At 28.2% G+C, this 26,675-nt stretch overlaps 1 protein-coding gene across 1 annotated transcript; it reads right to left on the bottom strand.

The window, feature by feature from the left end:
• Positions 1-894: 894 nt before the first annotated feature.
• On the bottom strand, positions 895-26,675 carry LOC100168638 (ATP-binding cassette sub-family G member 1). Its single transcript, XM_001943488.4, has 10 exons — positions 25,992-26,675; positions 10,202-10,319; positions 6,701-7,036; positions 4,698-4,939; positions 3,997-4,131; positions 3,778-3,911; positions 2,721-2,889; positions 2,530-2,630; positions 2,019-2,174; positions 895-1,359 (listed from the first exon to the last, which is right to left on the bottom strand). The coding sequence occupies exons 1-10, from the start codon at positions 26,140-26,142 to the stop codon at positions 1,018-1,020; spliced, it is 1,884 nt and encodes a 627-aa protein (XP_001943523.1). The 5' UTR covers positions 26,143-26,675; the 3' UTR covers positions 895-1,017.

Here is a 26,675-nt window from a genome sequence, read left to right as displayed (position 1 = left end):
TTTAATCATATTACCTATTGGATATTTATATATTTAAAATAAAAAATAAAAACAACTTATCTTAAGTTAATAAGTTAATTGTAATTTGTAAATTTCCATATAACCTTTAACTTAATTAAGTTTAAAAAAATATTATAGGATAACCATTAACTTTAAGCTTTTTGAAATGTTTTCTATCAACTTAACTTAAATAATTTAAAATTATCATTAACTTGCCCAAGCTTGGATAGATGTCACTGCCCTGATTTTTTGCAAATAGTAATGCATCATAATATAACAATTATAATATAGTAATATTACTATCGAGTCCATCAGCTAGTTACGTTTTACTCGACAGACGGAATATCGATATTACGAGTAGAAACATTAAACAAACGCTTTGATATAAAACGTAATAATATTGTGTATTACAAAAATAGACGGCGAGTAAAAAAACATTACAATTATTATAGTTATAGCATATCAAATGGTATTGAAAAACTTAACGTATTTGTGACAAACAAAAAAAATGCCATAAGTACGTTCCTAAATAAAACATTTTTATAAGAAAACAAAATAAAACAATTTTCTAGGAACTTAATTACGAGATGAGAGTTATTCTATATATATATATATATACCTGGTATATAGAGTAACGTCATTGTAACGAACATACCACGGGTAAACAATATAAACCTCATCAGTTATTATATCAGTTATCACAATAATTTATCTTTGTTATATTGTACTTTACAATAAAAATTACACATATCAATAGCATATAGCCTCTTATTATTATACACACAATTGTAGTTTATAACATAATATTATGTACTATTACATATAAAAAACATAAATATTATATTAATCATCATTGTACACACTATATACACATTACACGTACAAAATAAAACGTATCGCCACGTGATTTTAAATAATAATATAGGTACACATAGGCAGGCATATAATTATAATATTATCAGCGACTTAATAATAAGGCTCATCGATCCTATCGTTGATCTCGGGTCAGATAGATATCTACCGCTTGTTCAGCCTGTACCATATTACCGTTGTGGTCAGCACGTAAGTGCACAGGAAAAAGAAGCATATGTAGAAAAATTCGGGATAGATGTTCACCTGGGCGAACTCCATTTCGGTGAGAAACTTCATCGGGTTCTTGTAGTGACAGTACATCTCGTCGGAGCACGGCAAAACGCCTCTGCCGAAACCGTACAGCGTGTACACCAGGCTCTGGAATGATCCTCGTACGAAACTGAAATAGTGAAGCCACACATAAATAGCGGGTATGTCCGTAAATCGTATCGCGAAACCGAACACGGACAGGAGCACCACGAACACCGGTCCTACGAATACAGATACCTGAAACGAAAAGTCATTAGGCATTATGACCATAATGTATACGCGTCACACTCTTGTATAATAATATAGTCGTAGGTATATTTCTCATACGTGATTAATTTTTTTCAATTGATTGGGGCTACGCATTATAATATTTTGGATAAATTACATTAGGTACGCCATGCGGTACAATGGAAAAACATGAAATTGAAAAAATATAGAAATATTTGAAAAACAATCATTACATTAATTTAGACACTATTATTATCTATACTGAGATATGAATCCTATAATATCAATACGATCATCATACGTTATTGATGAAGTATATATTATGTATATTATATAATATCGATTAAGTGTTGAAAATAAATGAATGTGGTATCTGCTTATATAATACGAAACAATATCGTTGTAAAGCATTTTGATAATATTTATATCAAGATACGACTATTTGCGTTATAATAATATATTGGGATTACGTATCCCTCGAGTAACGAAAATAAATTGATTTAAATAATAATAATAATAAATAATTATAATAATATTCCCTAATCTTAGGTTTTTAATTTGTTCAAACAAGTCTATGAGGAAGTCAATAGTATTTCGATTGGAAAGTGGTGAACGACCAGTATTTATTAACAGCTGATAGCGAATAGAAGTAATACAACAAAACTTACTTTGACTGGCATAGTAGCACCGCACAAGAATCCGGTACTCTGTGACGTTAGGGAAGTTACTACCAGAAATATAGTGAAGTAACTGAATCGCATCAATTCCAGTGGTTGGCTGGTCATGATATACGACGGCACAATGTAGACGAGGCAACACAGTATCTACGATAACACAAAAATAATTAATATTATAATAATTATAATAATATACAACTCGCGTTTGTTAGTTACTTGTTACCATGTATAGCCCGGTATAGGCATACGCTTTTTGGATAAAAAAAACATACACATTGTGTTCCACTTAACGTAAACATTAGTTTATAAGCCAATCATTTACTGGGATCAAGAGATAAAAACCTAAACCAAATTTTAGGCTATAGCATGGAAAATAAATTACGAGACGTGCAAGTGCAATCTACCACCACAATATTGATATTTTATTTATTTATTTAATACATTTTTTTCTTTAATCCATTAAGCATAACTTGCTGTACTTTATTGTGTCTCGTGACCTCACCTGAAACGGTATTTCAACCAGTAGTATAGATATCATGTACGGAAAAAGTGTGAACCAACTGTTAAAGTGTTCCCGCTTCAAGACCTTGTACTCTAATGGAACTGGACAGACAAAAACATAGGTTTATAAACATATTAAAAGCAAAGTTTGCAGATATTATACACAATACTTAAATATTATTATATACTCACAAGACACGATAACGGCCATCTGACCGGTGTAAACCAAAAACAAATTAGTACCATACACAAACACCATGTTGCTGATCACCACCGACGCATCGTTGCCCACACCACGGTAAAGGTATCCAAAAATAAGGGCAATGACGAAATGTGCGAGAACCCGCAACATAAGGTTTGCCTGAAATTTTTTGAACCATCCATGTTAACACAACTATACTACAAATACTACAATAGAGTAGTTTTTACAATAACTCCAAAAGTTGATTTTTCAAGTACGTGAAGTTGGAGCCACACTGTTAGCACACTTGCAACAAACACTTGCAACAATCATATTGTTGGAGCTTGTTAGACGTTGATATAAAGTTGTTATAACTTATTGGACTTTACATTCCGAGTTATACATTTTTGGTGCCAAATTCACGTATTACAGACTAAAAGCTTGAAGTAAAGGAAAACGATGTCAAAGAACTCCAAGACACTTGCTACTTGTTAGACGTTGTTGGAAATGTTTGTCATCTCTGCAGGTATATAACTCTGCAGGTAATGTACAATAGGTTCCAAACAACGTCTTGCAAGCACCAAATATGCTTGTTGGACGTGTTTTCAGGTACGATAAGAGCACTTTCAGTACCTGCAGTGGTGCCAATCACCTAATTTATCTATAGCATATATGTCATAGTAGATTTTTTGATGAGGGGAAGGATATTGCAGTACTGTAGGATACTGCAAAGGATCCCGCTGTGAATCCAGAATTCGCGTCAAAACATAAAAATAAATGATCAAACATTGAATTATGTAGGTGCTTTGATTGCATCTAAAAAAAGGGACTATATATGACATCATAGTATATTTTAAAGCCTTTGGCGCCACTGAGTACTTGTATGTGTCATCTTCCAGCAGGTTTATTTTCTCAAGTTACTACGTTCAGCATTATATATTTATATGCTATAAATATTATACTGCACAATTTAACGAATATCGTACATATTTTTTTTCCCGGATGTAATCGTGGAGTTCGTTTACAATTGGTTAATCCAATTTATTAATTAGTATATATTTTACTTACTTTGTTACGTTTGTACATGATTACATTTCGCAAATACAAATGATAGGCTTGTAAATAATACGGAGGTTTGTTTAAAATCTTGGATTTGAATGTTTGTCTCTTGTCAGCAATATTATTGTTTTTCAAGCATGTGCCTGCAAAATGAATACATTTCCATTTGAATTATCATCACGATCATCCATAATATAATACATTACAATAAATATAAAGTAAATGCACCATTTTCTAGTTGTAATTCTTGATCCTCGGAAATTAAATGACAGTTATTGTGGTCCTTAATGTATGTGATTTTTGTTGTATCAGCCAGTTTAACCAGTACATCAGTACCATACTCACCTATTGCCACTTCGATTACTAATATTGATAAACAAAAATAAAAATAAATTATAATAATAATATACAGTATAAATAAATTTAAAATTCAAAAAAATAAATTAGGTACTATTAAATGATAAAATAAATCTCACTAAGTTTTTATCTCATAATAAATAAAATACAATATTTTTCAATAAATATTATAAGTTTAACTTAAACGTTTTATGTATCTTAAGCCTTCAGATAAGTAGGTACTTAAACTCTAGACACAAATTATAATTATTTGAATTTATATATTTCTAAATAATTCAATAAAGGTATTACAGTTTTCCGTTTATATAATGGTATGGATTTCAATAAATACAAATAATAAATATGGATGTTAAAAAATATTAAGATTAATAGATTAAAATATATACTTTTCAAAGAATATTATTTCTTAGTGATAAGTTGATAACAATTTTCAAGTTAGGTATACATTTAATTTTAAATTAGTTCAAATTACTTAAAACGATTAATCAAACATTCATTGAATTGAATTGGAATAAACATGATTTTTTTGCCAAAAGTCATATGGGCTTTACCCAACTTAACCTTATACTTACAGAAGTCTGCAGGGTTGTGGTATGGTGGACATACGATGGTTCGTTCGGCAAAGTAAGGAATAACAAAGTTGGGAGGTCCTTGGTAGATGCACTGGCCAGAGCTCAACGCATAAATTTGGTCAAACTTTTCAAACAGTAAAGCACTGGGCTGGTGCAGTGTGCACACCATGGTACGGCTTTGGTTGTGGGCTAGGTCAGCCATCAGTGATACGAACTGGCTGCAAGATTGGCTATCTAAACCACTATAAAAATATATTCTAATTTAGTTGTGCGTCTCGTCATATTATAAAATAAATAATATAAACGTCACTAGTAATATTTTTGTTGTATTTAATACCTACATATACATCATAATCCAATATGTATACAATTTTAATTCAACGCATCAAAATCCTCTATATGTTTTTTATGAAACAAACAGACCATAATATGTTGGTTTAAATGTGAGCATATTTGTATTCACTGTTTAACAGTTTATCAATAACGTATCAATAGTCGTACTACAATTGTATTACTGACGTTGTATATATTAATAAGTGGTACAACGGTAACAAATGGAATGATTTTGTGTTAAATAGGATTCAAAGTTCTAAAATGTACGTGACCACAGTAAATAGTTATATACTTCACTTTGGACCAGTCAGGAGTCAAATATACATAGGCTTTCAACAAGGTGTAGGTAACACAAATAAAAAATATCTGTCGATGTATTGTTGAAATGTAGCCGAGTGAAATGTCCTGATGTCATAAGATAAAAACTTAATATTATTAGTAACTGTTTTATGTGAGAGATCATCCGCTGACGTTCTGGATGACGTCATAATATGAATGAATCAGAGTAATTACAAAGAAAATAATTATAATAATATACGATGAAAGGATTGTTCCGTGTCGAACAACAAAACTGGTCCAACGGTTTTGTACTGTATAATAAATAATAATAAATCAACAAAAAGTATACGTAAGATTACGTAATAGGTTTTAAACGATCATTTGATAAAAACCTGTAAGTATTTTTGGAGTTTCATTCTACTTAAGTACGAGAATATTCATTCGGGTTTTATACTTCTTTTGTGTTTTTTATTTTCTGTAATCATTCATCACACACTGAAGAGAACACCTATACGGCTATACCAGCTAAACGAATGAAACGTTAGGAAAGTTGACCTTCAAAAAAGTCACGTCGTAACTGACTCATGAAAAGCGTTATTAAAGAAACCACACATGCCGACCATAGTCTATAGATTATACATATTGTCATATTAGATATATATAATAGATTTATTTTATACGATACTTATGACTTGTGACTTATAATATTAAATTATAATCAAATAATTGTTTCGTGAATTTAAAAAAAAAATGTCTACCTAAATAAATAAATAAATAAATTGACGCGACCGTCAACTGGTGACAATTTTTTTCCCATACATTTATTTAAAAATGTCGTGAATACAATGGGAAACATATTATACCTAAGTATATTAGTCAACAATAGTACACAATAATTCAATGCTTATCATTAAATCGTAATCAATAAAAACACACATAAATAACAAGCAATACTCCCACATATTATTTATAGTTGTTTTTTTAATTGTATAATCGCATCGATATACAAGGTGTAACGAAATAGCTGAAAAATTAACAGATTATGTATGTTATAACGGTTTGTTTAAAATTTAAACTTTAAACCAATAATAAAAAAAAAAATGTATTTAAATGTTATGATTAAAAAAAACATTGACTCTTAGGGTACCTATATTAGTAATGTGCATTATGTAAATATTATGGTAACTACATTAAGCATTGTAAATAAAGGTAAATTTATTGCTATAAAGTTTCTATAATCTCCGTTTATAATTGTTTTTTAATCATATTTGTCTACTTAAAAAAATCATACACCCAATGTATTATGTGGGAAATGAAATATTATTAACTGAAATCACCTAGCTAATAATAATACATAATAATATACATATCGTAAGATGTGCGGTACTCACGTGGTGGGCTCGTCTAGGAATAATATCGACGGGTTGGTTATAAGTTCTAAGGCGATTGACAGTCTCTTTTTCTGACCTCCGGAGAGCCTTTTAGTAACGGTGTCTCCATGGATAGACAGCCCCAACGCGTCCAGCAAGTCCTCCACTTGGCTGGCCTTTGATATCGCCGACACAGTTGTTGGTAACTTGAGGTGGGCCGCCACCGTCATTGATTCCCTGACGGTCAACAGGTCGCGAACGTAATCGTCCTGCTGTATGTAACAGCTGATGTTCGCCATTTGTTTTTCATCTCGCAACGAGTCGTTCAAATACACTTGGCCTGAACTTCCGCTTATCCTGCAACGCACATTTAAATCCCGTCAGCCAAGTACTATATTATAATACTATGACTTATTTGGGGCAATCGGGAAACATATATATGGCCCCGAAAGGTCAAATGCTTATGCAAAAAATCAGGCAGCTATTAAACAAATATAAATAAAATAAAACATTGTAACCAAAGTGAGGTTTCCAGCGCTTTTTTTAATTTTAATACGGATAAAATTTTCACACCTCACGGATACGAATTTGACATCCATATGAGATATAATATTATACAGAACACAGATAAGTATTAGCCATTAGGTACCTACTACCTGTGAAACCTGTAGAGTCAGAGATTTAGTCAGGTTTTTTTCGTGTGAGGGAGCACATTTAAAGCTTAGAATATGGCAAACATATGTTTTAAATATTTTTGTTCGTATTTAGGTATCAATAATTGTATCATTTGTGCAACAAACAATAATACATGACAGTTTAAAACACTGTTATTTAGAAAACTGAAAATTAAAAACTTTTTACCGAGATGAGATGGGTCCGATTAACGATAAAAACTTAATATTGACTCCAAAAAAGTCCAAAATAAAATCCAATTTAATTATTTTTAAATAATACAATTACAAATTGTACCAACATAACACAAGTTATAACATAATTATACTTGTTAAGCATAAAATCGTTTTGGAGGGACTTATATACTATTTGAGTTGGCTAAACCCCTAATACTTGCCTATATATGACATAACCTCTCATCGTTCAATTTAAATTGGCAATTAAATGATGGTTAGTAATTAATACATTATATATTATAGGTAGGTATGGAACAATATATGTTATGTCATTATAATCATATTGTATCATTGTAAAATTCGCTAATGAAATATTGCGGAAATATTAAGTTGTTCCCCTTTGTAACTATGGCAATTTGAGTGCAGATGTTGTCCGAACTATACTTAAGAAATGCACGGAGCGTTGTCTCCGTGCGATTTTAATTGGCCACACCGTCACACGCGGAAACTACAGGTGGTTCCAATTATTGATATTATCATTTTGGTAAAGTATGCACATGTTTATATAACGATTAATAAAAATACGTTAAATTGTTTTTTTATTTTAATAAATTTAATATGACATCCTTGGTAATAATAACAACCACCCAGAAGTCAATTTTTTGTTTATTAATATTATTATAACATTATAATCACGAATAATATTAGTATAACGTTATTATAATACTATTATAATATTATCGTTACAAAATGCTGTCTGGGCAATTGAGTACATGTACATGTACATGTACTACTCTAAGATAAAATAAAATTTAAAAAACTTTTCAAAAATAAATGTTTTCTAGTTAATAGGTACATAATGTAAGTAATTTGCGTACAATTTATTTATTTGTATAGGATGATAGTTAAGTATTTAATTAGCTAATCTAGCTATTAAATACCTATATACTCTTAATCCGCATAAATTTGTATAAATGGACTTTATATATTTTGAATATCCTACCATATTTAGAGCTGCAAAAATATTGAGGAAACGAGGATTGTTCTATAAATATTTAAAGTAAAAATTAAAATGTTTATCAAACGTATTTGAAATTGTTTTAAATTACTTGTAACTTGCATAAGTATACCTATACTTGTCTTGTATAAGTAAAATAACTGAGTCCAAGATACACACTAGTATCATTTTATAATTTATTATGAGATGACTAACTATAATATTGTGTTGATTTTTAATTTGTATACATAAAATATTACATGCACGTGGCTAAGTGTTTGCCTGCATGGTTATCGGATCTTAAACAAAGAACAATATAATAGCTATTGTTTGTCGGGAGTTTTAAAATCATATTAAATTATTAACCCATCAAAATACAAATCATCTGATAAGTACCTATATTCTTCTGAATAACTGAATTTTTTCTCACAATATTTAATATTATGTAAAGGTACAAACAAACTATCTTGGTTCGTGTTGACATTTAAAACTAACCAAACACCATTTTTTAATATTAAAAAATAAAAATAAATGTTGTATATTATATGTGTAACGCAAGTGACTATAAAATAAATAATTTAAAAATATTGCTCAGAACAAATGTTATTTCATCTGTCAGGTCTTCGAAGACCTGTTATACTCTGTATATTTTATATTTTTATGGGATTTAAAAACAATTCAATTATTTTATTTTTATTTGTATTTGTTTTTACAATAACAATAATCAGCTAACAATTATCGTCATGGTTGTAGTTAAAGAATAAAAGTCAGTGGGAAATTCCTATTTCCCTCATTTGATTTACACAATCCATACAAATTTAGTATGATAAGCGTATATTATGATATTAACTGAAAACGGTTCAATACCTACTAAAAGAAACTTGATTTGGAGAAGCCGTTACTGATGACACTCCCATAGGGATTTAGTTGGAAATAATAATACTTAGGAATAAGCCACGACACCAGTTTCTATTCAAATTTTTGAAATAAGTTTTTGCTAGGATCTTTGGATGGCCATTTTAATACTTATGACAACGAGTGTAAGATGGTTTAGCTGTTTTTACGATTGCTTTCATTTAGGACTTAAAGTGTAGATAGTGCATTTGTGATAAATCGGAAGAAATCTTTGGGTGTTATTTTAACTGTATTGAAATTGGATTATTTTAGCAAATCCCAGATTCGTATGTCCAGAGAAAGAGCTTGTAAAGATTATATTTTTTAAGTAGTATTGAAGTGGATAAATTGTTTAAATAAGCGCAGGAGCGTGAACTCGTATTTTTATTTGATGACACAGTAATTAATTTTAAACAATTTATTAGAAGTACGGTATATGTAATATGTATATCTTATTGTATAATATGCGTCTAAACATTAGTGATAAGTTTAATACCTATACCTAATCATAACGTAGAAATGCCCTATATCGTATCAAAGTACCTAGAACATATCATATTTTTGTCGCCTTAAGGTCGCATGGATACAACGTTAAACGACAACCGAAATACTCGGTTGTCTTGTTCGACAAAAATTACATTTCCTACCCAGGTTTTTACTCCAAGAAAACAATAGCCCGTGAGCTAGCATTTATTTATAGTAGATTTTAATGTATTCATAATTATTAATTACACACTGCGGTACACGACGCTTATTAAAATATTATTGTCTTAATGCACTCACGAGTATCCGGCGAGAACGTTAAGTAATGTGCTCTTGCCGCAGCCCGACGGCCCCATGATGGCTGTTAGTTGTCCAGACTGGAAACTGCCGTTGATGCCGTGCAAAATCTCTTTTTTCACTAAAAACGTAAAACAAATATTTACCGACCATGACACTTTAATTATACATATTTTGATAGGTACCTAGCTAAGTATATATCATTATTATTATAATTTAAATACCCATACATCAGTTGTACAATAGGTTAGTATTGTTATGTTTGTATGTACCTATACGTAACACGCGTGCAGTGTTAGTCAAGCTTTTACTACACTTCACTCGACGCTGTTGATTACATAAACACAACAATATTTAGTGAAATTAAATATTAAGATTTGAATATGACATCAGATAACGGTATGGGAAACTGTTATACCTACTCAACAAGCCTCATTAATATGACTCGACATACACTTCAAATAATATATAATTATATATAATATTATAGTCTTTTACTAGTTTTACTACTTCCTGAGAGTCGAATAATATAGTTCGATGACAAATAAATAAGTGTAGGTATATGTTTATAATATACCATACAACATATAATAGGTATTAATTTCTTATATACTTGTAGGTACAGTTATTTAAAAAAAAACATCATCAAATTGTATTATATTAAGAAAAATTGCGACCGGTTTTAATTTTTGGGACGTTGTATTATTTTTAAAACCGTTCTAATTCAATCAGTTTCTATTTCATATTTTCATACATTTATTTTTCGAATAAATTGTAAAACATATTATTACCAGCATATTAAGCAGTATTTGGAAATTAACGGGAATTCAACAACATATGCGTTTGACACGAAAATGTTTGATACGAGTGACTCGTGAAACACGTCGATAATATACAAATGTATAACTTTTATATATAATAATAAATAATAATGTATTTATTTTGTGATAAATCGGAAAAAATGTCTCACAAAAAAGCCAAGCTCGAACAGGTACCTCTGGTACAACTAATAATCTTTCATCGAATCTTTTTGATGCCACCCATCGTCTCGATCCGTCACCGACCCAGGCCTAAAACTTAATTAAAAAAAAAAAAAAACAATCAACACGTCCACGGTAATTTTTTTCTTGGGAAGTCAAAGGTCGTTTCGATTTGTGGAACAGCAATGTCACCAAAGAACAAAACTACTATAGAGTCGGAATGTCGGTCCGCTGGGACGGAAACGAATTTCAAGGCGGAAATCGTTCGCCATATCATTTGATAATAGTATGTATGGTTGTATCACTGTCGCGTCGGATAGATACGGTTTTACTAAAAATTGTATTCTACACGCAGGTTCGCCTTTATTTATATATTGCACATTTCAAGGCTACAACCACAGGCGACGACGCATACACACATCTCTGGGTATTATTTAATTTATTTTTTTGCTCTGATAGGTAGGTAGGTAGGTAGGTAGGTAGGTAGGTAGGTATAATAAGCACATTTTTTACACGGTTATTGAAAATATGTTTTTGTCACGGTATAATTTTATCATTATTATCAATCAACGATATTAAAATATATATATTATACAATTTACAATTGATTGAAAAAATGATAAAAAATAAAACGAGTGAAATAGAGGTAGATATGGTATTTTTTTATTTTTTTTTCAAAGTATTTCCGTATATAGATAGTTTTACACATTTTACCCTTCATCGATACGTCGACATACTGCTTGTATACAACATATTGTTTCTTTTTCTTCAATGAACAACTAATTATTATTTATTATTTATTATTTACAATATTATATCATATTATTATAATTATAAAACATAAATAATCCAATCAATTATCTCAAAGATCGTAGGTAGGTACATGAAAATAATTTGGGTCATTCGACGGCCATGACACTCAACTTGCCCAGTTGCCCGCATTATAGTTATACTGTGCGTTCGCCTCCTCCTTGTGCGTATATTATTATAATGTTCAGATCGAAGGCCGTCGACGGCGGTAACGCTTATACCGAAATGTATTATTCTGCTACCGGCAAGTGAGATTCGTAAATAAATATTATAATGATATAAATTACGATCACAATAATATAATATCCTAGTTGAATAGTGAAACTCCAGTGGGGTGATAATATTATTTCTATTTATTAACTTTTGGCTCGACTTTTGGTTAATTGTTTACAGTATTCGTCGTGACTTCTTCCCCAGAAACCATCTGACTAGATCTTGGTGTGGCTACAGTCTAGCTATAATTACTATTATAACAAACCAAACGAAAAAAAATCTACAACTATATGGGCTTAGGTTTTTTTAATTTTATAACCGCCATCGCACGTCACCAAATATGATAAGCAGCAGGCTGATATAGCAGCACTATAATATTATTATCGTTGATTGAATTCGATAATATTATGATATTATCGATATTATGGTTTGTTTATTTAGTGCTTCGACGAAACATACAATTTTTATAGAGTAGTTACCACATTATAACTTTTTAATCACTAAAATGCATCTAATATTACAGTACAAATATGTTTTACGGTGCGTATTGTGTTTAAATGTATTTCGACATAATAATATTATTCACAGATACAATATATGTTTAGGGTTTTCGAAGTCGTTTGATAAGTTGTGTCCGTGGTAAATAAAATAAAATGTATTAAACATTACAAACGATAATGATTATCGCTAATTTATATTCCAAAACGGCTTTGGGAAAATAGAATCAGAATAAAATATACATATATGAAAGTTTGTATTTACGATAACATTTTGTATATCCAATAACATGTTTGTATACACATTATAGATTAGGTACATTATGTCCGTATATTATACGAATAAGGAAAAACCATTAGTATGAAGTTATAATATTATATACAATATAGTCTCGTCACAACGCACTAAAATGAGGGAATTGATTTTAACCTGTATATTCACTAAATTCACACTTGTAAACATTATTTTTATTATAAATATCTAATACAATTTTTAGTTTAAACCAATTATGCTGTAATATATATTTAGTAATGTAGTTTATAATGACTAAGAAACAAGTCCCATAATATGATCGAAAACATGTCAATATAACGACATTGAAAACAAACTAAAATTCTAAAATATACCTATAATACCTATTGATATTATCATTCGCACTTATGCGTGACGTAAAGGATTTTGTAAAAATATTAATTTATTTATAAATAAAGTACTGTAAGTTTCATTTTAAAAAGTGAAGCTTGTGGAGTTAGTTCAAGACTATCCATTATAATTTAAAGATTCTGAACCAAATAAAACATTTTAAATATCCAATCACATAATAGAAGTAAGTAATTACTAGTTACTATACTCAGTACTCACATCTAATTTATGAAATTAATTGAAATTATAAATAGTTAAATACATTTTTTAACAATTAAAAAAGTAAATATTTATTACTCAAAATCATTTTTATTTAGTTTGTCAACTCGTTTGTTTTTCTGTAATTGTATAAATCTTACCATTCACTATACCTATAATGTTTTTGGTTGACTATAATACAAAGATGAAAGTATCATCATACTCGATTTGAAAGTAACTATAATCGCATTAAATCCATATTGTACACATTAAGTTAATTTTCAACCAATAATAACTATTATGTAGGTACCATGTCTCCATTATATAAACATAATGGAGACATGGAGTCCTTCTATATAAAATTATTATGTTCCTCGAATAAAATAAAAATTATTGTATAACCAATAACATCACAAGGTACTAATAGCTGGGAAGTACTCTCAAAATCTAAAAGTGAATTGGTTAAGTTAGATAATAAATAAAATTTATAAAATGTTGTAAAATATAATAAATTATTATAATTATAAAATCATTTGTGAACAGTATTTATAGGAATAGGTTATATAATTGATTACCAATTAAATTTAAATCAGTATACATATTATTGAGAATTTTTAATATATATTTTGTACATAAAACTCTCATCATTTAAGAATATAAATTAAAAATGTAGGTTTTTTATTGCAGTTATTTCGCTATGCAATAAATACAACATAGGTACTTATAGGCCGGGCTATAGGCTATAATATCATAAAAACATACATAGAACTTATTCTCTATAACACTAATAATCGGGTAAAATATTACATTTTCTGCTGATTCTAACCTTTAGGTACTATTAATTTCGTAAAATGTTATCATTTTGATAAATGGGTGATTGAGTAGGTGTTAATTATTAACATCTTTATAAAACATCAGCTATTTGGTGTATTTAAGAAGTAATGATAGAAACAGGAACGAAGATAAGAGTTTATTGAACTGAACGAAAATATCGAATTAACAACTCAAAAAATAAAGGATTTATTTGAGAAGTAGAAAGGTTATTATTTTATCAATATTATAATATTTTTAAATGTTGTATATCAGTGTATTCTTCGAACCTGTTTGGTTTGTTATTAGAGTGTTCATATGTTTTAATTTAATTAATTAAACTAACTATTGTCAGTCAACGAACCTTGTCGACGAAACAGTCTTATTCTTTCAATAAAATATGTAAATCTTACCTAGTAATTTGTTTAAAAAATTCTAATGACATAGATATTAGCTAGATATTATAATAGAAATGGCTTATAGATTTCGAAATATTGATATTTTTCGGTAATCCAGACTCCAGTGATACATTTAAATTTTAAACTTCTCATGAAATATTTGTATAATCGTTTTTTATTGTTATTATTATATATTATATTGTTCTGAAAGCGTGTATTGGATCATAAAAAAGAAAAAAAATTGTATTTTATACTAATATAATAATACACACAATTATCATTATCTATTAACATAATATCTACATGGAAATAGAATTGCTCAAATTAGAAATGTAATTAAGATTTTAAATAATTGAAATAAAACAGTTGAAAACGTAAAACCATAATATTAATAAAAATATAGATACACGATATGATCATATACCTGCATGTTCTATGTAGGTAGGTATAGTTAAGTAGTTTAGAAACATTTAAATATGTCTTGCAAACGTTATTTGAGATAATTTTAGATTTGTTTTTGGCATAGAGCTTTAAAGATACTAATTAGTTGGCTTAGTATCACATTATCTACTATTTACGAACAACAATAATAGCCAATAAGACTTAATTGAAGGAGTTATACGACAGCCAATACATCACCTTGTTTCTATAGGGTATGTGTTTATCAACCAACAAATTGCAACAATAACATATAAGCAGTGTTCGGATTAGATAAGTATTTTTTTATCTAGATAAAGATAAAGATAATGCAACTCAAATATATCTAGATAGAGATAAAAGATAACTTAACTTATATTTATCTAGATAAAGATAAAGATAAATACTTTTTTATCTAGATAAAAAAAAGATACAATTATTTTTTAAATGGTTATAAATTTTAGTATATTTTAGTTGGGCACTAGGAACATAATAATAATTATAATGATATAAATAAAAATAATTACATTATTTATAAACCATAAACTTTGTTTGAGAATCTGTATAAATATTTAAAAATTTGGTACAATTTCGTGATATTTATCAATAAAAAATGTATCTAGATGAATTTATCTAGATTAGTAGAAAAATTATCTAAGATGAACGTTTAGATACCTTGTAACTATTTATCTAGATAAGATAAAAGATGAACAAATAATTATCTAGATATTCATCTAGATACATTTATCTAGATAAGTCCGAACACTGCATATAAGTACAAAATCAAATATTATTTTAAATTCAATAAAAACTCGGAAGTCCTAAATTTATCTCTCGTTTTGTACATTATTATTATATAAGACCATATTTTTATACACACTTTCGATTATTATTGTTAGTCGGCCATTGACATTACAGAAAGCAAACCGGTTCAAGGTCGCCAAGACTCCAGTTTGCCACAATAATTCACTAATAATTAATAATTAATTTCAATTTGTGTAGAAACATTACTAATTACTTGGTTATGACTTTTAATTAGTTTTAAATGCATATCTATTTTAAAATCGGATGACATGAACTATTTGCAAACATTATTATGTATTCCATATTTTTAAGCATAGGTACATAATACATCGAAATATTTCTACCGAATGCGTTTTTAGTATTCTAATGAAACCATTTTTTTCTAACATTATAATAATAACTAATTAACAACATATTAAATTATAATTAACTAAACAAGTGGATATATTATTAATTATTATGTTTAATATGCTTTAATGTTTATATAGTTATATACCTCAGTTGTGAATCCAAAAGGGGAGATGTAATTTATTCTCCAAATCCTGGAACATCCTAGTTTAACATACTAGTATTGAAATCTTAGTATTTTCTATTGTTGGTTAATCGTTTACCATTTTAAAACTTTAGTTGGTGCCAAGCTTATTTGATTTGTACTTAAAAATATAGCTTTATGTTTGATACTTCTAATCAAATAGAAAAGTAACTATATAAAGTAAAATATTATGTATCAATTCTTAATTTCTTATTTTCTATCAAATAATTGTTAGAATATATAAACATTAAACAGTGATTTCCAAAATGCACTCAATGCATTAGGTATAGCCTGAAACTGTTTTTACATTAGAATTTATTATTTTTCTACAAATTTCTCTTGGCTGTAAAACATTTCCCATCAATATGCCTATACCTTAATTATAACATAAGGTGTGTATAGTAGAGGTTATAATTATGCCAAGGTTAAAAGCACTAATTGAAAGGTGTTATACTCATTGAGTCATAGGTCGCATTCGTTCTATAATAAGTTCGGCAATGTATAATCGTATATTTCATTATTTGCCGAAAACCGTATCCACCCGAATAGGTAAGATTATATTTTGATATTAGAAAAGTTTGAAGTTTTGTACGGAACACGGAAACATTATAACGATACGACAAACGGGAACCGATTTTTCAGATCGCAGTCGTCACGCCTCGAAAATGCGGCACGTGGCATGGCGGGATCGAAATAAAAAATCGCAAGCAAAAACCAGAAGTGACAATGATGACTACGGCCACCGAAATTATTACCATAGTGTATGATGCGCTTCGTATTATTATTATATTATATTTTGTGCATTGTCGCGTTCCGTACAGACGTCACACACGCAACTGCGTCGAGACGCGCCGGCAATATCAAATAATATCGTACGTGTCGTCGGCGCCGGCGTAGGCGGTGATGGTTCGTCGAGTTATTATTTTGAATCACACGAATGTGATTTATTTACTCACGATGATCAAAATTAATATCGTAACGATAATATTATTATCAAGGACGATTAATCGCCAGAACAGGAAGGAGAGTATAGCACATCCTCTTATACTATCTCAGGCGTAAGCAATATTGGTGTTTACGTATGGGCGTATTGCGGCAGGTATATGTATAATGTATATTCATATAAACTATTTAAATTTTTTTTTCACTGTTTATCGAAAATTGTCACGCGTCACGTATATCCGTTGTTCAGTGAATATTATAATATGTTAATATACCATTACTTTAGAGTGTGGCCTGCAACCACAGATGCTAGTCATAACTACCCTAATTTTTGTTTTAGTATATAAGTCAAAAATCTCGATTGTTAATGACTTACTGTTGGCTATTATTGAACTAAAGAATATCAATTATCATCATATTATTATAACAAAAATAAATCGTGCAATAGTTGAAAAATAAAAACGTCTTATACTCTTATTCACCCAGAAAACCAATTCCGATTGCGACAATGTGACCACTAGCTATTTTAAAAACAATCATATATAGCCACAAAAGTATAGTTATTACAATATAATTCTATGTCTACGATCATTACAATGAACTTGTGTAATTTTAATGATACCATGGTTTTTTACAGATTTAATTTACCCATTCACTTTTTAGCTAAATCAAAATTATAATCTTTTACAATTGTTTAGAAAAAAATATTATTCACGGTATATATAAGTACTTACCTATATTAAAAACGTACATTTGTTATGGATGGCATAAAAATGACTATACTATTGGGTTTTTGGTTGCTCGTTTAGCGTGGTCTATTACTTTAAACTTAAAATGTTATAAACATAGAAAAAAATCTAAAAGCTTGCATACTTTTTACTGGACGACTGACCTATGGTTTAGACTTTAAACTTTAGTGATTTGCTGCTTTAGAATGACGGATGTGCAGGTTTAAGTGACAAGATATGTAGTTGTAAATTACATGGATGATTATAACAAAAATCAAAAAAAATTATGCTCATGCAAATGACGTTACAACTGCAGTTGATCCATATTTTATGTTATATAATACGCACGGGTTACGCGGTGCGCATACATTGGTGTAGAGAGATGACGAAGAAACACATAATCACTCTATCGACATCTTAACAATGAGACATTGACTAACATCAGAAGATGAGTATGACTTACGATTCATTTTAGTGTGTACGTAGGTACTAAACATTTCCTGACAAATTCCAAATTGACTTTACCTAATCGTTAACTGGTATTTGTTTTGATCTCGAACTTTGACGTAATAAAATTTTTAAACAATTCACACAGTCATTCGATTTCAATACGTACTAACCTTAGGTACATTCTACTCCAAAGACTGCAGTTACCTAAAGCACTTCTTTGATATCTGAAATGGATATTATACTCTCATTACATAATATGAATATTTTAATTTGAAAAAACCATAAATTCTAACCTTGAAACTTGATGACTATACATTTAAAAAAGTAAGTAAAATACTCACAATAAATTTCAAAATATTTAGATTCAGAAGAACATGAACAGTTAATAGCACAATATCTAAACATCATCATTTATTATTAACATAATACTAGTCACTTGTCATATATGATATATGTATTCGAATACAATTTGGCTATATTAGCAAAGAATTAAAAAGTTCAAATAACACACAGGTACCTATAGTTATACCATTATATGCAATTAGCATGACAATTATAAAATAAATTGAAAAGAACACCAAACAAATATTTTTTAAAACAAATAGTTCTTACCAATCGTATACCGGATATAAATCAAATTAATATCATAATTATAATAGCTAACACATGTATTTACGTGTGCTAAGCGTACTGATTTAAACCCTTTAAATTATTTGTTGACCAATCAAAATCTACAGAACGACATGATGGTAATTTCAAAATCATAATGATTTAAAATAATTTAACCTGACCTACGGATACTGGGGTTAACACTCAGACATCACATTAGATGTATTAAGTTATTGATTGTATGTATAATATGACAGGGATACATTGGGATACATATTGAGAAATTATTTAATATAATGTCGATAGGTATTATGTATTGATTCATATTTTTAAAATTGAACTAAATATTGTTTAATTTACTTCTTAAACAATATATCAGATACCTACCAGGATTCATTAACATTTATACCTATTTTATATTCCAAAAACAATTTCAAAAAAGTAAAGAAATATAATACAAATATTAATGTAGTATTATTCATCACAGAGGCTCATAATAGTCTCGTAAACCATAATTAAAGCCTTTAGACTTTAGGACTTTGGCACATTAATTTTTTTATGTTATTACTCATTCGAAATATAATATGTTATATCGATCAGGTTCACTAGAGTTCAACAATTAAGTCTTTAAAATGATGAAATATTAAAATCTTTTAAACGTGTAAAACTTATTTGTACTAAAATGATAAATAATAATAATTGATAAACACACAGCATGTGTAAGTAAATAATATATTGTCAGTGTCTTCCAAATTGTGTATACGAGTATAATATGAATAAAACCGATACATTTTCTTAAAAAATATTATTTTTGTACATATTCTAAGTTGTGAAACTAATTGCTGAATCCATAGTTGAATAATGTATTAACAGGTTACTCAGTAAATATTATATAAAATTATTCAATCAGATATTCAATAATGGATTATTACTAAGCACTATAATTACAGTGTATCAAGTTTAGATTAAAGAAGTAGAGTGGCAAGTAACACTTTTTCCCCACCAAGTTTTATTACTGCACCAAAACATTCATGTACGTTGAACAGTATATTATTATAATATTATTCAATATGTAATCTAATAAAGTGCAACTAATTACGCATCTTATCTATGATAAAAAAAAATTATGTGGAATACCAATGGTTCATAATTCTATCATCATCGTATAACATTATACAAATATATCTATATATTATAATATTATGTTATGATATCATATTATACATATTATACAGAATGCGGTCGACGCAGTCATCCGTCTTCATAAAATATCAATACCGACAGCTGATGACAATATATCCGAATATATCCCTACACCCACCATCAAGTTTGTTCTCAATTCACCGCCACCTTCGTGTAATTTAATTATTATAATATGGTCGTATAAAAATTACTTATCATCCAGCTTTAGATTCCGAGCAGAGTGTCGATGAGTGTATTTTATTTTTATTTTTAGGTATGTCTATCATCAAATGTTTAGACTTTCAACTTAAAAATTTAAGAACTTAAGAATCTAGTTGGCACTTTGGAGGATCAAAAGTAAAAATTTCCGAAAATAAAAAAAAAAATAGGAAAAAAAAGAGAACTTTTTAGCAAAACCAGTTTTCCATGTTTATATTAGCATTTTCTATACATGGCACTGACACTTTTTGAGTTATTTATTGACTTTTTAAATTTATGATTGTTTTTTTTTTTCTATAGGTATCTAAATGTTGATAAAAAAAAACCTTTGCTCAGTCAAAATGCTTGAATATAATACAGTACAAAGTTTCCCATAACTTATTTTAATAGCATTTCAAAAATATTTAAGATAAATAGACACAATGTTTTTTAAGCATTTAAATTTTAAAGTTCAAATGTTGACAAAAAATCACGAAAATGTGCAAATTATTTTGTAGTTTAAATACGTCTTTACATAACTTTACATATTATGTATGTCTAAAGGTATTTTATTTCATTTTTTTCTTTGCTCTTACTTTCTACGGATTTTTTTATGGTGCAGTGCAAAATTTTACATTTATTTATATTTATTATATAAATTATATAATTATTAAAGCAAGAGACTTTGTACCTTAAAAATATCTAAATATGCACAATTACTGTATCAATCATACACTCTTAAATGCGCATTAAAAACCGAAATTTTTTATTAATAAAATTATTCAAGCAATTATTTATTTATGTTGTTATTTACTTAATATGTTAAATCTTAACTTAAGTTGGGGAAAACTAGAACCTACAGCAATGATACTAAGCAATAACTATATATCATAAAGACTAAAGAATGCCTATATAACATTGACGAACTAACACTGATTGATCAAAGTATCCAGTGACCCTTAAAATAATCATACAATACCTATATATTTAGAGCCTGTGTGTTGATAAAATTATATCGGGAGATGGCAGTTTATAATTTAAACTAAAAATTAAATTAAATCAAATGCCCTTTAAGTCATATAATTTTTTTTTTACCAATAAAAAAAAAATTAGATACTATTTTAGAAATAGGAATAAAAATATATGCACTTAAAATGTGAATGTAACAAAATATGCACTAATACAGTGTTTGACCACTATAGGCTAAATTAATATTTTTTTATAATTTAGTCATAACTCATAACGGATTTTATTTTATTTTAAAGTACAACTGGTAGGCGGAAGCTGCAGATAAGTGAGTAACTAATAAAACATCGAACAAGTTTGTATACGCTAACATAGTTACATTATACTTTGTGCAAATAAAATATTGAAATAATAATAAAAAAAACTAGGACAGGATACAGTATATAGTTGCTGCAGAATACAGGGTACCTATAACTTACTCATACTCGTTTAGTCGTTTCGATTCACCTCGGTGCAGGATAGTGGTGTATTTAACGTGTAACTGAATCTTGAGAGGAATAAAGCTTTTTGAAATAATTGCATTTTAAAAATCCTGCTTCAAACTCTAACAAATGCATAGTATACCCACTGTTAATTTGCTGGTATGTATAAGGTTAGGTTATACATATATAAGTTAAATACTAAGTTGATATATTTCTTAACTCACATATTAATATAGGTACTTATTTCATTAATTTGCTATCAATAAAACTTGACCTCAACAACCTTGGTTACGGAAATATTTAAAATAATGATTATTTACGTATATTATTTATTTTATTATAACTTATGGATATGCTTTATTATTATTGACAAAATATAAGAAAAATATAATATAATTATACTCGACAAGTATAAACAATTCATTTTTTAGTCAATGTTTCAATTTATGAGAGTACAATTATTATTAGTTTGGTACCTATTTTTAATTTAGGGAACAATAAATAGTACCTTAATATTAAGATTCTACAACAAATATAGATTAAGTAAATGCATAACTTCTACATACATATATTAGGGTACCTACACAATTATTACTATCAACAATCTGTGATTGATATTGTTTATTAATATTTCTTTGTGGGTATAAAGGCGAATATAGTAATCTGTTCATTTAAAATTGTATACGAAAACCTACATTTAAAATGTATCTATATTATACAGCGCATACCTATGTACAAAATATGTTAAAATTTAGAACAAAATTTAACAAGGTAACGTGAAATAATTTATTTAAATTAATTTTGTGGTTATTATTTTAGTTAAAAAATGTCGTACATTTTAAAAACAAATTAAATAAGTAAGTTTATAATTAATTTTGAAAAACTTATTGTATTCTATGATATCCATGTAGATACAATCATTAATAGTAAATAACAATTTGTTTAAAATGAAAACATTGAATTATCCATCCAGTTTAATTGTGGAAATGTTTCACAATAACAATTTTGTAGTATCTAATGCTCCGTGGACGACCAGAAAAATTGACGTATACAATAGGTACTATAGTTTCAACTCATTTCGATTTTATCTGCAGGAACGGACGAGTGCTCCCTGTTCCATTGAAAACATAATTTTACAATCTTTTATACGTTTAGTACCCGTATAATAATAATATTATATTATAAGGTATTTATTTAAAATGACTTAGATAATTATTATTTTAAGCACTTTGTCACTTTGATGTACATTCAATATATAAATCATAAATCAATTAAATATCCAACAACAGAGAAATACATAATTGTTTATACTATATAATATTATTTAATATGAATGTTTTAATCGAATAAAAATCGTTGAACGTGTATAAAAATGACTTACAAGACTACAAGAGTTAAAACCAAAGTGTGTGCATAAACTATACCTATTCATTATAAATTATTCATAGAGTTTATTTTGAGTGATGAATTCCATATAGTCCATAACTACAAATAAATATAGGAATTTAGAAATATCAAAATTATAGAATAATAATTTAACCTTGGTATTTATAAAATATTGTATTGACAGAGAACATCGAATTAAATGTATTAGTATATAAATATTTATTAAGCAACTAGTGCACTTCCTATAATTATTGAGAATTATCACACACGTATTATGTTTATTTAATGTTCAATTAAATTAAAAAATATATTTTTTTGAACCCATAAAAAACATGAATAAACATTTTGGAAAATCACATTACGATTACATAAACATTGAAAGGTGTTACCGTTAGATATATCTTTGTTTCCTTAAGTATAGTCAAATTAAACTTAAATATCAAATTATATATTTAAATATATATTTGTTGATTATTTATTTATTGATATTTGAAAATATATATACCAATGTGTATTGTGTAGATTAAAAAAATTAAAAATATTAGAGTTATGTGGATATTTTAATATTTATAATGAAAAACTCAACTCAAAACTGTAATGATAAATCTCCGAATACATTCAAAAAAAGATAACGAGCTGAGCTCGATTTATGTCAAACAGCAGTCAAACAAAAACGTTACAAATAATAATTATTATTGTATGGGAATAGGATATGTAATGTAGGTATAATATAGTAGGTAAATCTATTTTTACTAAAAATTAATATGTATACTGTTTGGTGGATTTGAATGAATTTTTCATTTTTCTAAATCAGATTATTTATAATTATGTCGACCAGACTAGATCATAATATTCTATAGTTTCATCTGTGAACTTGACATTTGAATACAATATTACCTCGAATATTACAGTATTATACATAATATCATATAATATTATTATAATGAGTTACTATGTTCTATACATTTTGAACATCTTTATTCATTAACTTTTTTGTTAAACGAGGAACTTAAAATTTTAGTTGTTGAATAATTAATGACCGTTATAATAGCCGACCAGCCTCATCCAGAATCGTTTTTTTTGAATACGATATAATGTATCTATCATTGATTTCAAATGTATAGTAAGTACCTAACAAATAATAATATTACATTACTATCTAACAATGATTTGACCGAAGCGATGTGAGTGACAATCACGTAGTTATGTATCCTGTCTAACTATGTTATAATTTATTCAATACATTGTAAGAAAGTGCTATTTTTTTATCGACTCCAAAACTCATAACTACAATCAGTAGTTGACCTTTTTTTTAAAGGTATTATTTACTATTTATGTTATTCCTATAAACTTGACCCCATATTTTACCTTGACAATCATTTTTTTCTATTTTCATTTTATAAAAATAATTTCTTTCCTATAAAATATAATCTATTATCTACATAATATTTAAATATATTATTGTTTTTAAATCTTATTTTATTTTGTACTAAAAGTCTGAATACCGATTTATTGTATATTATTATCACCGTATTTACTACCTACTTACCTATAGTAAATAGTAAAACGTATACTGCTATTCACCTCATATAGATAATAGATATAATTGTATACCTAATGAAATTAATTATTATTTTTTTATTATTTTTTTTTTTTTTAATAGAATTAATTTAAATTTTAAATTCTGTTTCATTAATTAGTTTACGTTCTTAGCTCGGTTCTTAGTAAGTATAGTCTTATAAGTTCTTATAGTTTTTATTCTATATTCTTAGAAAATTATATTTAATATTCAATATTCTAACAGTTCTCAAAAAAAAAAACTATTCTATACAATACAAATATAAAATGCATAATTAGGGACATATTTTATAAGTACCTACCTACCACTAATATAGTTATATTTGACGATAAAATTTGTAATTAATGTAATAGGTACCTGCAATAATAATAATACACATTATTTTTAAAGACACGTTACAACGAAAATTATTATTATAGGTACTCGAAAGTTTCGTTCAAAATATTTCACTTCCTCCCAACATTGATTTTTAAATATAGTTTTCGGTTATATAACCGTCGTGTTATCACACTTTCTACTCGTGTATCTAAAAACAATGATAACAATTATAAACACAACATCATATTATTAAAATATGATTTTCATTTGTGTGGAACTCCATTTATCGTAAAATGTCATCGTAAAATACTATTGAAATCTATTATCTGCACAAACCATCGTTATCATTTTATTCGTGTAAATAATTGACCAAAATAATAATGCTGAAATAAAACTGATTTGATAAGTGATAGGTACCCACTGCAAAAATTTTGATTTTGCAATAGACATATTATACCATGATGAACCGAAGATTTCCTATGCACCTACTATTATTTTATTATTTATAGGTCCTTTTTATTACAATAGTATAATATTGGCATATTGCCTGTTACCATATAGTTTCGTTAATATAAAAGGTACCTATGACTAATAATATTATATAGGTGATAGGTACCTATATAATTATGGTGGCGTGGAGCCGACACTAACCTTTTTTGAATTTGCTGAACGTATTTACGGTATAGGTGAGATTTTCGAAAGACAAGTCGACTTCAGCTTTTTTCGGGAACAATTGACCTTTTTTTCCGATCACGTTGTTGTTGGACGCGTCATCGGTCCTGTATTTGACGTCGGTCGCCATAGCTTCTCCGAATGCGTATGGATAATGATAATAATATTATTATTCCGATGCACTGACCAAGTGCGACTGCGAGCTTATGTCGAGCAAGAAAATCGACAGTCGGGCGGGGTGTGTGTGTACTTATAAAGTGTTAGGTATAATACAATATTGCCAGTTAATGCGACGACCTAGGTCACGTTCGGACGCGGTAAGTAGACGTCATATTATCGAGCTGTGTCCGTCGTCAAGTAAAATCGCCCGGCGACTTGTCGCACGCGAAACGTGTCGAGAACAGAACAAAAAAATTATCGATCACGCAAATACTAATTATATTTCCGTTCGCGGCCAGAACTCGTTTTTCGCGTGTTTGATGATATTATTATAATGTGTGATTTCGATCGTTTCCGGCGGTCCCGTTCAACGGCCATGCGGAGCCATACAAATATATTGGAAAAATTATAATTTTGAGAGGGAAAATAAAAATGTAAAACACCAACGACGGACGACCGGCCGCTGTCACTACTGGTGAACAGTAGTGTGCTGTAGCTAGTGCG

The sequence above is a fragment of the Acyrthosiphon pisum genome, chromosome A1 (genome assembly GCF_005508785.2).
Source record: "Acyrthosiphon pisum isolate AL4f chromosome A1, pea_aphid_22Mar2018_4r6ur, whole genome shotgun sequence".
NCBI classification, from domain to species: Eukaryota; Metazoa; Arthropoda; class Insecta; order Hemiptera; family Aphididae; genus Acyrthosiphon; species Acyrthosiphon pisum.
This window is presented reverse-complemented; position numbering and strand designations above follow the sequence as displayed.